General features: G+C 38.0%; 1 protein-coding gene across 1 annotated transcript; it reads left to right on the top strand.

The window, feature by feature from the left end:
- The first annotated feature begins 5,384 nt into the window (after positions 1 to 5,384).
- On the top strand, positions 5,385 to 7,380 carry LOC145107387 (glyceraldehyde-3-phosphate dehydrogenase A, chloroplastic). The gene is made up of 5 exons (XM_079044260.1): positions 5,385 to 5,539; positions 5,637 to 5,753; positions 5,996 to 6,297; positions 6,376 to 6,620; positions 6,706 to 7,380. Exons 1-5 carry the CDS (start codon positions 5,498 to 5,500, stop codon positions 7,206 to 7,208), a joined length of 1,209 nt encoding a protein of 402 aa, XP_078900386.1. The 5' UTR covers positions 5,385 to 5,497; the 3' UTR covers positions 7,209 to 7,380.
- Positions 7,381 to 12,514: the final 5,134 nt, after the last annotated feature.

Below are 12,514 nucleotides of genomic sequence, written 5' to 3'. Positions count from 1 at the left end.
AACTTCCTAATTGGGCCCAAAAACTATCATGGGACCAATACCAAGAAAGCCCACAGTCTAACCATAGCCCAAAGTTAGAAGTCCAATGGCCCAACAAGGCCCAAATCCAAAAGGCCCAAAATAGCCATCCTGGGGAGTACGCCCTGCGTACTCAAGACGTGCTCCCCGTGTACTCAGCCATGAAGCACGATGTACAAACGGTTGATGCGTAATCACCCATTACGCCAAGCGTACTCCTGTGTACGCCCAGTGTACTCCTAAGAAAGCCAAAAGTCTCAAAAAGCTCTTAATGGGTTATGCCAAGTTGTCCAAAACATAGATCTGATCCCTAGGAAAGGTCTTAAACAATAAAGTTACCAAGTTTACTCTCTTACATGCCTTAATGGGACTCAACACTTAAAAAGGAGCTTAATAAAGGTCTTAATGCTTGCAAGGACCAACAACTTCTATAAAGTTGTCATTTTTATGAACATGGGGACCAAATGGAGACAAGATCTAGCATCCATAGCTTTTGGAGCAGATCAAAGGCTCACCTTTAACTCAAAAGTCTCCAAAAGTGCAAAAAATACACCAAAGCTAGATCTAACACCAAAGACCACCAAAGCCTTTGACCCGTAAGTACACTGAGGAAAACTCACCTCGCAAACTAAACAGAACTGATGAGGCCCAACTCCGAATCTCAGCTCTCTACACAATACCTATATCCACCAAGTGACCAATTCCATCAAAATCCCAAAATACCCAAAATGCCCTCAAAGTCAAAATTGGTCAAAGTCCAAGTCAACTGGTTAAACCCAATAAACCAACTGAGTCAATCCAATTGAGTCAACTCAAACGAGTCAACTCAACACGGGTTGACTCATGCGAGTACGCGAGGTATAACTCAGAGGTACGCTTAGCGTACACAAAGCCTCACATTGACCAGCTTACGGGGTGGCTGATCAAGTACGCGGGGCGTAACCTCGCAACCTTAAAACTTCATTAAGAGCTTAATGGCTTAAGCACTCAAGCCCATACTTCAGATCTACGGTCCAAATACATCCTAGAGTCATAAAGTTTCCAACTTTATGACTTTACACGTCCATAAAGTCCTTAACACAATGTGTTAACCCATTAAGATCTTATACAAGATGCATGAGAAAATTCTAGCCATTGGGACCACATTTTTATGGCTTAGGACCCTTCCTAGGGTCTGGAAGGACAGCTCAAAACGACAATAATCAACCATGCACAAAATGGGACCTTTGGGACAAGAAAAGCAACATAAAACACCCAAAAATGGGATCTAACAACCAATACATCAAAGTATAGACTTTATACCTTCTGGAGCTTCTTAAGAAGACAAAGATCCCAGATCCACAAGCTAGCTTCCACTTCAAGGCTTCTTGATGCAACTTTTTCTTCCTTTAACACACCAAAAACACACTCTTGAGCTCAAAACACACACTAAGGGGCTAGGGTTTTGCAAACACGTCTCAAAGGATGTGGAGCCTGAAAAGGTGGAGAGAAATGAGCCATAAGGATGCTTAAATACCACCCAAACCCTAAAATTTAGGGTTTCCTCCAGACATGAGTACGCCCAGCGTACTAGGGTGCGCCCTAGTACGCTCAGCGTACCCTCATGTACGCTTAGCGTACTCCTCCTACCCAAAATTACCATATTGCCACTAGGGCTTCAAGGCACAATCTCTTGGAGTTAGGGACCAAAATGTCATATAATAAAATTATAGGGATGAATTTGGAAGTACCTGAACCTCGGGGTTTTACAGAATGAGCGCTTGAATTACATAGGGAGACCGATTGTGATCCTAGACAATAAGACGAAGACTTTACGGAATAAGGTTGTGAGTCTAGTGAAGGTGAAATGGCAGCACCAGAAGGGTTCAGAGTGGACGTGGGAGCTTGAGGAGGAGATGCGAAACCATTACCCAGAGTTATTTGCATCAACGGACTTCGAGGACGAAGTGTGATTCAAGTGGGGGAGAATTGTAACCCCGGTTCCCAGGTAGATTCCTTTAATTTCTAAGTGTTTAATTATTTTTGCTAAGGTGGCCATTATTATGGGCGTAATTGAGGTACGCAGGGCGTACCTCGTCGAGAGTTGGACATGGGGTTTCCCCTTGGTACGTTGGGCGTACTCGAGTCAGGGGAAAACCCTAATTTTTAGGTTTTGGACCCTATAAAACCTCATTAACTCCCTTGAGGCTGACATGATCCTCAACCTCCATCCTCTAAGAAGTTTACCTTGAAACCCTAGCCCCTTTTTAGGAAGTATTGATCCGTTTGTGTGTTTTTGGTGCATCTTGAAGAAAGAAAAACCCTTTGGAGAAGCACTTTTTGATTTGAAGCTTGTAGATCTAGACCTTGCTCACCTTGACCATTCTTCTGGAGGTATAAAGTCTTAAACTTGTTGATTCATCTCTTAGATCTAGTTAGTTTAGGTTTTTTTGGCATATTTTGGTCCCTTGGGTTGATTTATGTGAGTATAAGTTACTCCAGAAGCTTAGGATAGTAGATCTTGATGTTTCTAAAGTCCCTAATGCATAAAAATATCATCTTGATGGATTTAGCTTAACCATGCATGAGTTTATGGTTATAATGTGAGGTTAGAATGTTAGGAATGGGTTTTGGGTCTCTTTAAGCCATGCAAAGGCTTTAAGTTGACTTTATCATTTAAGACATTCCCAAGAGCAATCTCTGTGATTTGGACGTTTGGGCTTAATGCATTAAGTGCTTAAGTACACTGGGCGTAAATTGGAGTACGCTCATCGTAACGCGAGTCGGCCCTGTTTCCCCTTCGTTGTTGGAGCTTGTACGTCGGGCTTAAGAGGACGGTACGCCTAGCGTACTCAACAAAAGATATTTGTGCCATTATTTGGGCCTTGGGTATTTATGGCTTTGGGCCATTGTTGGGCCTTAGGTCTTTATGGGTTTGGGTCATTGTTGGGCCTTAGGTCTTTATGAGTTTGGGCCATGGTTAGATGGGTCGAATAAGAGAAGGGTAAAATGGCCATTTACCATTATCATGTTAGATTATAATCTGGACCTTTTATTATGGGTTATTACCCTGATTATGTATTAGGGTCAATTCTGGATATGTTCAGTGTGAGGAGCCGTGATAGCAGCGGCCCGAGAGTAATTTGTTCATCTTCACATTGAGGTGACTCCTCACTGTACTTGTGGGTCGAAGGCACCAATGTCGGCCTACTAGGTTATGTTGTAGAATAGTAGTGGTCTTTGTGACACTTCCTGGTATTCCTGCATGTGCTTGCTGTCTTCGTGACTCTTGATAATATGACTGTATGCTTAGCTATAGGGTGAAATAGACCCGTACCGGTTGAAAGATACCGAAGGAGTCGGAAGGGACTCATGGAGTCGGAAGGGACTCAAGGGCGAAATAGACCCGTATTTGTTAGAGGATGATATGTATGTTTGGTATGTGGTATTTGGGAAACTCTCTATGCTTTGTGCTTACGGTTTAATTTTATGTTTCAGGTACTTCTTGTTCGAAGGTGAAGGACCCGACCTGATCGCAGCGTATCCACGCGTGTGTAGCATTTTTATGATTTTGGAATTGTACTTTGATAACTATTTTCTTATTGGCATACTTTTGATGGTTGATATGAATATTTGATAGATTTTGGTTGAATTAAAATTGTAATTTGTATTCATGATTTTTGGGACGTTACACTACCTATGCCACCATCCTCCCTCCATCGAAAAACTGAAAACCACCGCTATTTTCGAATCTGCACACACCACTGGAACCACCTTCCATTCGCCATCAAACACTGCCAACCACCACTGTCTTCCGATCACTCTAGTTTCCGCTGCTAACAACATCTTAGTCATAAAACCTATTCGCCATTGCTGCCACCATCACCTCTAGCCGCCCCATGTTGTGTGTTTTTATTTCAGATGGTGGTGGTGGTGGCATCACCGCCTCTCTTGTGTTTATCGTAAGGGAGAGATGAGGGGGCTATGGTGGTTGCTTCTGGTGGTGGCAGGGGCTATGGTGAAATCGAAAGGGAGAGATAAGGGGGTTTTGTTTTTTGGAAGACAGTGGTGTTAATTTGGTGGTGGAGGGAAGGCGGTTCAAATTGTGTGTGCAGATTCGAAAATGGTAGCGATTTGTTGTGGTCCGACGGAGGACAGTTGCGTAGGTAGGTAATCGGCCAAGGGGGTGACGGTTGCTTATGGTGGTGGAAGTGAGGCATATTATGGTGGTGGTTACATGTTGTAGGCAAGGGTGACATTTTGTAGGTTAAAAATGGTTGAATGGAAAAAATGAACAAATATTTTCAAATATTAGGTATTAACACATAAAAAATAGTCATATCAACGAAACTTGAAAAACTTTAACTTTTATGTTAATAACATTCTTTTAAAAGTTATTCATAAGGGGGTTTTAATGGGCTTATGGAGGGTTTTTTTTTTTTTTTTTTTTTAACTTACTCTTTATTAACTATAATATTTTTACCATATTTTAAATGCTAATTCCAAATTTACTTTTGTTTGTAACATTTTTTTTTATATTTACCAACTTAAGGTATTAATCTAATTCATCGTATACTCGAGATAGATCGTATCCTCGGATTTGTTGAAATTCTAGAATTTTATTTTATACTTTTTTATTTACATGTATATTTTTAATCTTTGTAATTTTTATAATATTTGTCTTATGTGAGTATTGTTTAAGCTTATTTACTCAATCTATTAAATTATATAACAATACAAACTTTTATTTTGAACAAATGATAAATGATCTCGAAGATTACTTTAAAATCTCATAGTGATGGACATTTGCCCTCCATAACTAGACATTTGTCCTCCATAATTATATTTAAAAGAATGACATATGAATATATAATTTTCAATAATTTAAAAATACAGTGATTATATACCCACAAAAGAATTAGGCGATCTTCTAAAATTTAGTTATGATAAAATTTGAAAGTCTGGTCTACGAATATGAGAAATTCATGATAACATTGTGAATGTGATATAAGACGCAAAAAATTGCAATTAAACATAAATAACCGAAAAACTTTTATTTATTATTTACTTTAATTTAATAAAATGTATTACATATTTGTTTTATAATATTGAATAATTTTTCTGCGATGTTCTCTTATTTCATTTTACATTTCCACATCTAGTTTCAATTGTAAACTAGTTTTTCAACTAATCACCTAATAAACATATCCTAAAACTTGTTTGTGTTAAATAGATAAACTATACGTGTAGTATGTAGATAAAAGAGTTAGAATCAATGGATAAATGGTTAAAAAGAAAGCATGGTCGTTATAAGAAGCATATTTGGGAAGAGAGAGAAAACCAATGATGAAAGAGAGACACACAAACATTATATACATCCACAGCCATAGGATTGGATTGGATTGGATGATAGGCTTATCTGTGATCACCAAGCTCATCCACACTTCATTTTAACACTATAAGCATACAACCCCTAACCTTCTAGCTCCTGCACACAACCATGGCTTCTACAGCCTTCTCCATGGCCAATGCTTCTCTCCAGGTTATTATAACTTTATAATCCATCTTCTTATTAACATCAAATCATATATATCCCACCTTCTTTCTTTCCTTCTTTTTCTTATAATAAACTTTTGCAGGTCAATGGTAAGGGCTTCTCGGAGTTCGCCGGCCTTCGCAGCTCATCTGCATCTCTTCCTTTCGGAAGGAAAGGTTCCGATGATTTCGTCTCAATGGTTGCCTTCCAGACAACTCTTGTAAGTGCCTCGATCATACTGGCCTGTTTCAAACTTCATTCTTGAATTCGAATGCTAGGTAGTATCAAGTATATATGTGTGGTTTTGGATGAAACTTGTTCAATATATACATGTCTGAATTAAGTTTTAGATCATGGAATATAACATTATTGTGTATCCTCTTAGCCATATTTTTAAGGGTATAACGTACGTATGAAAAAAAAAAGATAGTAAGGAAGCATTTATATATGGGTGTTGATCAGGTGGGTGGAAGCAAGACTCCTAAGGGAGTGACGGAAGCAAAACTGAAGGTGGCAATCAACGGATTCGGGCGTATCGGAAGGAATTTCTTGAGGTGTTGGCATGGCAGGAAGGATTCACCTTTGGATGTCATCGCCATTAACGACACCGGCGGTGTCAAACAAGCATCCCACCTTCTCAAGTACGATTCCACTCTCGGCATCTTTGGCGCTGAAGTCAAACCTTCCGGCGACAACGCCATTTCCGTTGACGGCAAGATCATCAAAGTCGTTTCCAGCCGCAACCCCTCCGACCTCCCATGGGCGTACGTTCTTTTTTCTATAAATTAACTACTTATTAATGTTGCAGGTAATTATTTGAGGAACTGAGTGTATGAATGCAGGGAATTGGGCATTGATTTGGTAATCGAAGGAACCGGAGTTTTTGTCGACAGAGATGGAGCTGGGAAGCATCTTCAGGCCGGAGCCAAGAAGGTTCTAATCACTGCGCCTGGAAAAGGTGACATTCCTACTTATGTCGTCGGAGTCAACGCCGAACTTTACAGCCATTCGGACACGATCATCAGCAACGCCTCCTGCACCACTAACTGCCTCGCTCCTTTCGTCAAAGTCATTGACCAAAAATTCGGTAATTCCCTTTCCGATCATCATCATCCGTCGTATAATTAAGTTTCCTGTTGTAAAATGTAAACAAAGATATGGTACCTTGACAGGAATCATAAAGGGAACAATGACCACAACTCACTCCTACACCGGAGACCAAAGGCTGCTCGACGCCAGCCACCGTGACCTCCGACGTGCAAGAGCTGCAGCACTGAACATCGTCCCAACATCCACCGGAGCAGCAAAGGCCGTCGCGCTTGTGTTGCCGTCACTGAAAGGGAAGCTCAACGGTATTGCTCTCCGTGTGCCCACACCCAATGTCTCCGTCGTGGACTTGGTGGTTCAGGTTTCCAAGAAGACCTTCGCTGAGGAGGTCAACGCGGCGTTCAGGGAGGCTGCTGACAATGAGTTGGCTGGTATTCTGGCGGTGTGCGACGAGCCTCTGGTGTCTGTTGACTTTAGATGCAGCGACGTGTCATCGACTGTTGACTCGTCGTTGACCATGGTTATGGGAGATGACATGGTGAAGGTGATTGCATGGTACGATAATGAATGGGGTTACTCGCAAAGGGTGGTGGATTTGGCTGACATTGTTGCAAATAACTGGGAGTGAGCCTCTCGATCCTTTCATTCAATCGTTTAATTGTTACCATTTCTTTTCAAGTTATCTACATTTTTGTTGCAAATATATATATATGAAATGTAATGTAATCAGAGATTGAAGTATTTGGAACAATGATTCTAATGCATAATAAGAGCATTCCCTGTGATGCTTTCACATAGAAGACATCTTTGTTTATTAAAGCTCGATGGGAGGTTAGTCTTTGTCCAAAGGAAAGAAAGAAGTGGTCAGTATCAAGCTGAAAGTAGGAGCTATATACATCACCTGAAAATCCCGATTGTTATCCATGACGTATGTGTTAAAAATAAAGAAAGACACAGTTGCAACATTTATAAAACTTTTAAATTGTTAAATATTTCAATAATATGTTATATTATAAAGGCATCATGTATACATGTATAAAACATGTACAAAAAATCTATGTTTTAGCGTTTATCAAGTTTTGAACGGATCAACATGCACACATGAAGATGATTATCACTAGAATCCATCAATCTGTGAAAACTTTCGAATACCTAGACAATTTTTCCAAAGGGAAATAATACCATCACAATTTCAATGTTTGAACAAAGAACAATGATTTCTTCGTCATCCAAAGCTCCAAAACTGGTAAATACCAAATACCTAACAAGTAAGCTTCTTATTTCATCACTTCGATATAATCTAGTTTGTGTTTGTGTGATGTTTGGTTGTTGATTATGGAAATATAATGCAACATGTGGTATCTAAGCGAATTTATAACATCATACACACATAGTATGCATCACATTAACCATGATCCCCAAACTTCAATTGATTGGATTGATCAAAATCAAATAATGGAAAATATGGAAAACCACATGATTGGTTTGGTTTTCATCAATCCTTTTGCAAGAACCACTATAAGATCCCATACTACACACAACTATAACACCATACAATGTGGTTTTCATGGAAGTTTTCGAAGAAAACAAATTAAAATTTGGAATTTTCAAGGTAGTTTTCGACTGATAGACAAATAAACATTTTGGCGTAGGGCTCCGTTGGATCACCCTATGGGTACAACCCAACAGGCAACTAGTTCACATAAGTAGTTTGTCACTATGGTGGGATTTTTTTTTTCAAATGATATCATAGGCTTTGTTTCAACTTAAACCAATCTCAATGTTGTTGTCACTATGGTGACATACGTTGGACCCAACTGCTAGTTGTGTGACAATGATGTATGTGATCAATCATTGAGCCTAATCCACATAAACATCACATTTGTGTCCAAAGGTGATGTCAAGTTGTAACGTCCCAAAATTTTTTAAGTAAAAATTTCATTTTAAGCAAGTCAAAACCATTTATTCATTATCCCAAAAGACGAACGTAATAAAAGTATTCACAAAACATCATAGTAAATTATAAATAGTCAATGCAGAATAAATCTCCAGGGGATGCAGTGCGATTAAGTCGGACCCTTCCTTTTGAAACCAGTAGAATCTGAAAACATTTTAAACATAAACTGTAAGAGCAATGCTTAATGAGTTCTCTAAAATACCACATACCAAACATACATAACAGCTCGAAACTAAATTGGGCCTATTTCACTCCTAAGTCTATTTTAACTCCTTCAATATCTTTCAGCCGGTATTCGGTCTATTTCATCCCCCGAGTCTATTTCAACTCATTCGGTGTCTTTCAATCGGTACTGGGTCTATTTCAACCCCTGAGTCTTTTTCAACTCCTTCGGTATCTTTCAACCGGTACTAGGTCTATTTCACCCCATGAGTTTATTTCAACTCCATCGGTATCTTTCAATTGGTACTGGGTCTATTTCACCCCCCGAGTCTATTTCAACTCCTTCGGTATCTTTCAACCGATGTTGGGTCTATTTCACCCCTATAGGTAAGCATACAATCATATCAAAAAGAGTCACAAAGATAACAAGCACATACAGGTATATCAGCAAGTGTCACAAAGACAATTATCATCCTACAAACATAATCCAGTGGGCCGACATTGGTGCCTACGACCTACGAGTATAGTGAAGAGACTCGCCTGAATAATTCAACAGAAGCCCAACAGCTACCTCAGCAACAGAACATCCAACCCAAGCTTCCTAAAGCCAAACCGAAACAAATACTTAGCCAAATGCTCAATTCTACTCAAGTTTGACCAAAAGCCAAACTGGTCAAAAAGTCAACGGTCAAAGTCAAAGTTAAAATTGCCAATCAGCAGCCCTCCCAGTCGTGGCCTTCCTTTGCCATGACGTGGGCACAAAATTCCAAAACAGTCGCTAACCCCCGAGTCGCCATGCCATGGCAGCCTAAGGCCACACCGTGGGGACTGGTCTGGACAACTCAAACGAGCTTAATCCATTTTCTTTTGAGTTTAAGAGTTCCAAAGCTCAGATATAATCCTTTCCAAGGTCTTAATGGATAAAGTTTCTAACTTTATCCATTAGGAAGGTCCAAACCACCAAGATCTAGACTTTAAGTCTCAAAGGGACCCAAAATGCATCTTCTCAACTTAATCCATTAAGTTTAAGTCTCCAAATTTCAGATCTGAATCAACAAGATGCCTAGATGGATAAAGTTTCCAACTATATCCATAATAATGCCACAATCTTCCAAGATCTAAACTTTAATACACCAAAATGACCTAAAGGACCAAGATAACTTGCATGACTAAAAAGAAAGGCAAAAGATCTTAACTTTCTTAGTCCATGGGGTCCAAGAAACATTCCAAACTGATCAAAATATGTTGGAGTCCACTTAACTCCAATATCACTCATAAAATGGACCAAAGGTTCCAAAACCCCCCAAGTGACAAGATCTAATGAACTAGATAGCAATATTGGAACTTTATACTCATAATGGTCCAGAAATGTAGTGTCTTTGATGGATCCAAACTTAAAGCATCATTCCTTGCAACCAAAAGAACCTTCTTGATCTTTAAGCTCCAACAAAATAACATAGAAATCATCCAAAAGAGGAGGTAGGAGAGAGGAGAAGCTCAAATCTTGAAGGTGGAGGCTAGGGTTTCTCTGAAGGGGTTATAGAGGTGATAGAGGCTGATAAAATGCCCAAAAATATGGAACATTAAGCTTAAATACGTTGAAAACCCTAAGAATCGTGGGCTTGGGTCTGACTGATCGCCACGTCGTGGGCTCTGATCCCCACACCGTGGCCACGACTTTTCACCCAAATCCATTTCAGCTTCAAACCACCATAACTTCTTAGTTTCAACTCCATTTTCGGTGATCTTTGTATCCACGAAAAGGTATTGACGATCCCCACACTTCTATCTAGTTAATATTGGCTTAACACATGTCGAACTAAAAACCGTAATCCACGCAAGAAGCCTAACATATAACTTTTCCCATTTTACCCTTTGGCTCCAAAACACAAACCAAGGGTTTAGATCATATAACCAATATAATCAACATCCAATATGGTCTAAACCCTATTTCCTTGAAGCCCAAAGCCTTTACTTGATCCATTTATTGCCCATAATCCCAAAATAATAAACTTCTCGAAACAGGATGTTACATAAGAGAGTAGCATACTTTTGTATATTACTTGTTTCATTATGTTTGGTTGATGTTTATACCCAACATGAAACTGGTTTGCAAGCAATACATTATCATAAACTATTATTAAGGTATTGCTAACCGATAATCTTTAGATATGCTTGTTGCTATAACTTATCCCTTATTGTATTTAGTCATTTTTATGCATGTTATTGATGTACACCATCTTTATTTACCGATGTATAGTTGGGTTTTTATTCAAAATAGTCCAATTTTAGTCTAAAAAATTAACGTAATTAACAACAGAAGCAATTTTGTTTGAATAAATGAAAACCATTTTATACCCACCAATTATCATTTTGCAAGAACTTAGAAATATTAAACATAACCATAACGGAAGAAGAAAGTGTAAAAACCTTTGAAGACTTTGGTTCCTTTTGGAAATTAGGAAGTTGATGAAGATGGATTTAAAACTCCAAGTAGAAGTTCTTTATAATGTATCCAACAAACAAGCTTTGAACCACCAAAATATGCTAGTGAACACTTGTCATAAAGTTGTTCTTAAGCTTTAAGACTTACACCAAATAAGTGTTTAAAGAGAAGAAACCTTAGAGCCTTCATTTCTAGCACCGAATGGAAGAAAGAAGAAGAAAGGGAGAACATGTAAAATCCAAATTTTGGATGCCATTTTTTAAGAGAAAAGTGAGTAAAACAACTAGTCGAAACTCATCTCTTAAGCCTTTCTTTTATACCAACATTAGTACAAAATGTGGACATAAAATAATAGAAGCATTGAGCTTTCTTACAAGCATGAAATGAGGTAATAAACAAATCAAAATGCATGTCTAATACCATCATTTCATATAGGTCAAAGGAGATAAAAATGATTTTTTTTTTACTTTATTCAACTAGCTGGTTACACATGTTAACTTGATGGTTACTCAAAGTGATAAAAAAATTTGTACATAACATTTAAATATATACATTATGTATGTTAAACTAGTTTTGTTCTCTTTATTATTATTTCCTAGAAATAATAATTCCCAAAATATTATTTTCACAAAGCTAATGTTTTTCCAATCAAATACAAGTGTTGATATATTTATTAATAATCAAATTATACTAATAAATAATCAATTAGTGGTAACTTGCTATAAGGTGCCGTCATATAGGATTATATGTTATTAGCAATATCATTATATAATGACTCTTGGGCATACAAGATCTTTCATGTATATGTTATTATAATTTATGATTTAATGTATTTAGTCACTTTTATGCATACATCTAATGTTTCTATAACCTAAGCAACTTTAACCACAAATGAAGGAATTGAACATTTGAATTGCATGGATTTCTCGACACAACGAAATAACATAAACTTGAATCTTTGAATAAATTATTTAGATCATGAATTGGATATTATTATATTGTTGCACTCGCTACTAGAATGGGAGCAATGAATCACATATCATTCATGATTGTTAAAAAAGTCCATGGTGTTATCTGTTCGTAAAGCATGATGTTGTGTTATATAAAATAATGTCAACTTGTGTAAGTTAGAGCTATAATAACCAATAAGAACAATCAGAAGTATTTGGGAAGAATTAGAGATCTTGGAGAAAATTACATAACCCACATGAAAAAATTCTCCAATGTATGTGTGTAGAGTATACATGGGTCATGCATAGGCCATATGTAAATACACACGGGCCGTAAGGTCTCGTGTCATGTTTTCTACAAGTTTTTGTATCTTGTGTTTGGCTTATTTGTTTAACCTCCAATTGCTTACATTGCTTAC

This window comes from Lactuca virosa, chromosome 4 (assembly GCF_052849685.1).
Source record: "Lactuca virosa cultivar CGN04683 chromosome 4, Lactuca_virosa_CGN04683_v6, whole genome shotgun sequence".
NCBI classification, from domain to species: domain Eukaryota; kingdom Viridiplantae; phylum Streptophyta; class Magnoliopsida; order Asterales; family Asteraceae; genus Lactuca; species Lactuca virosa.
This window is presented reverse-complemented; position numbering and strand designations above follow the sequence as displayed.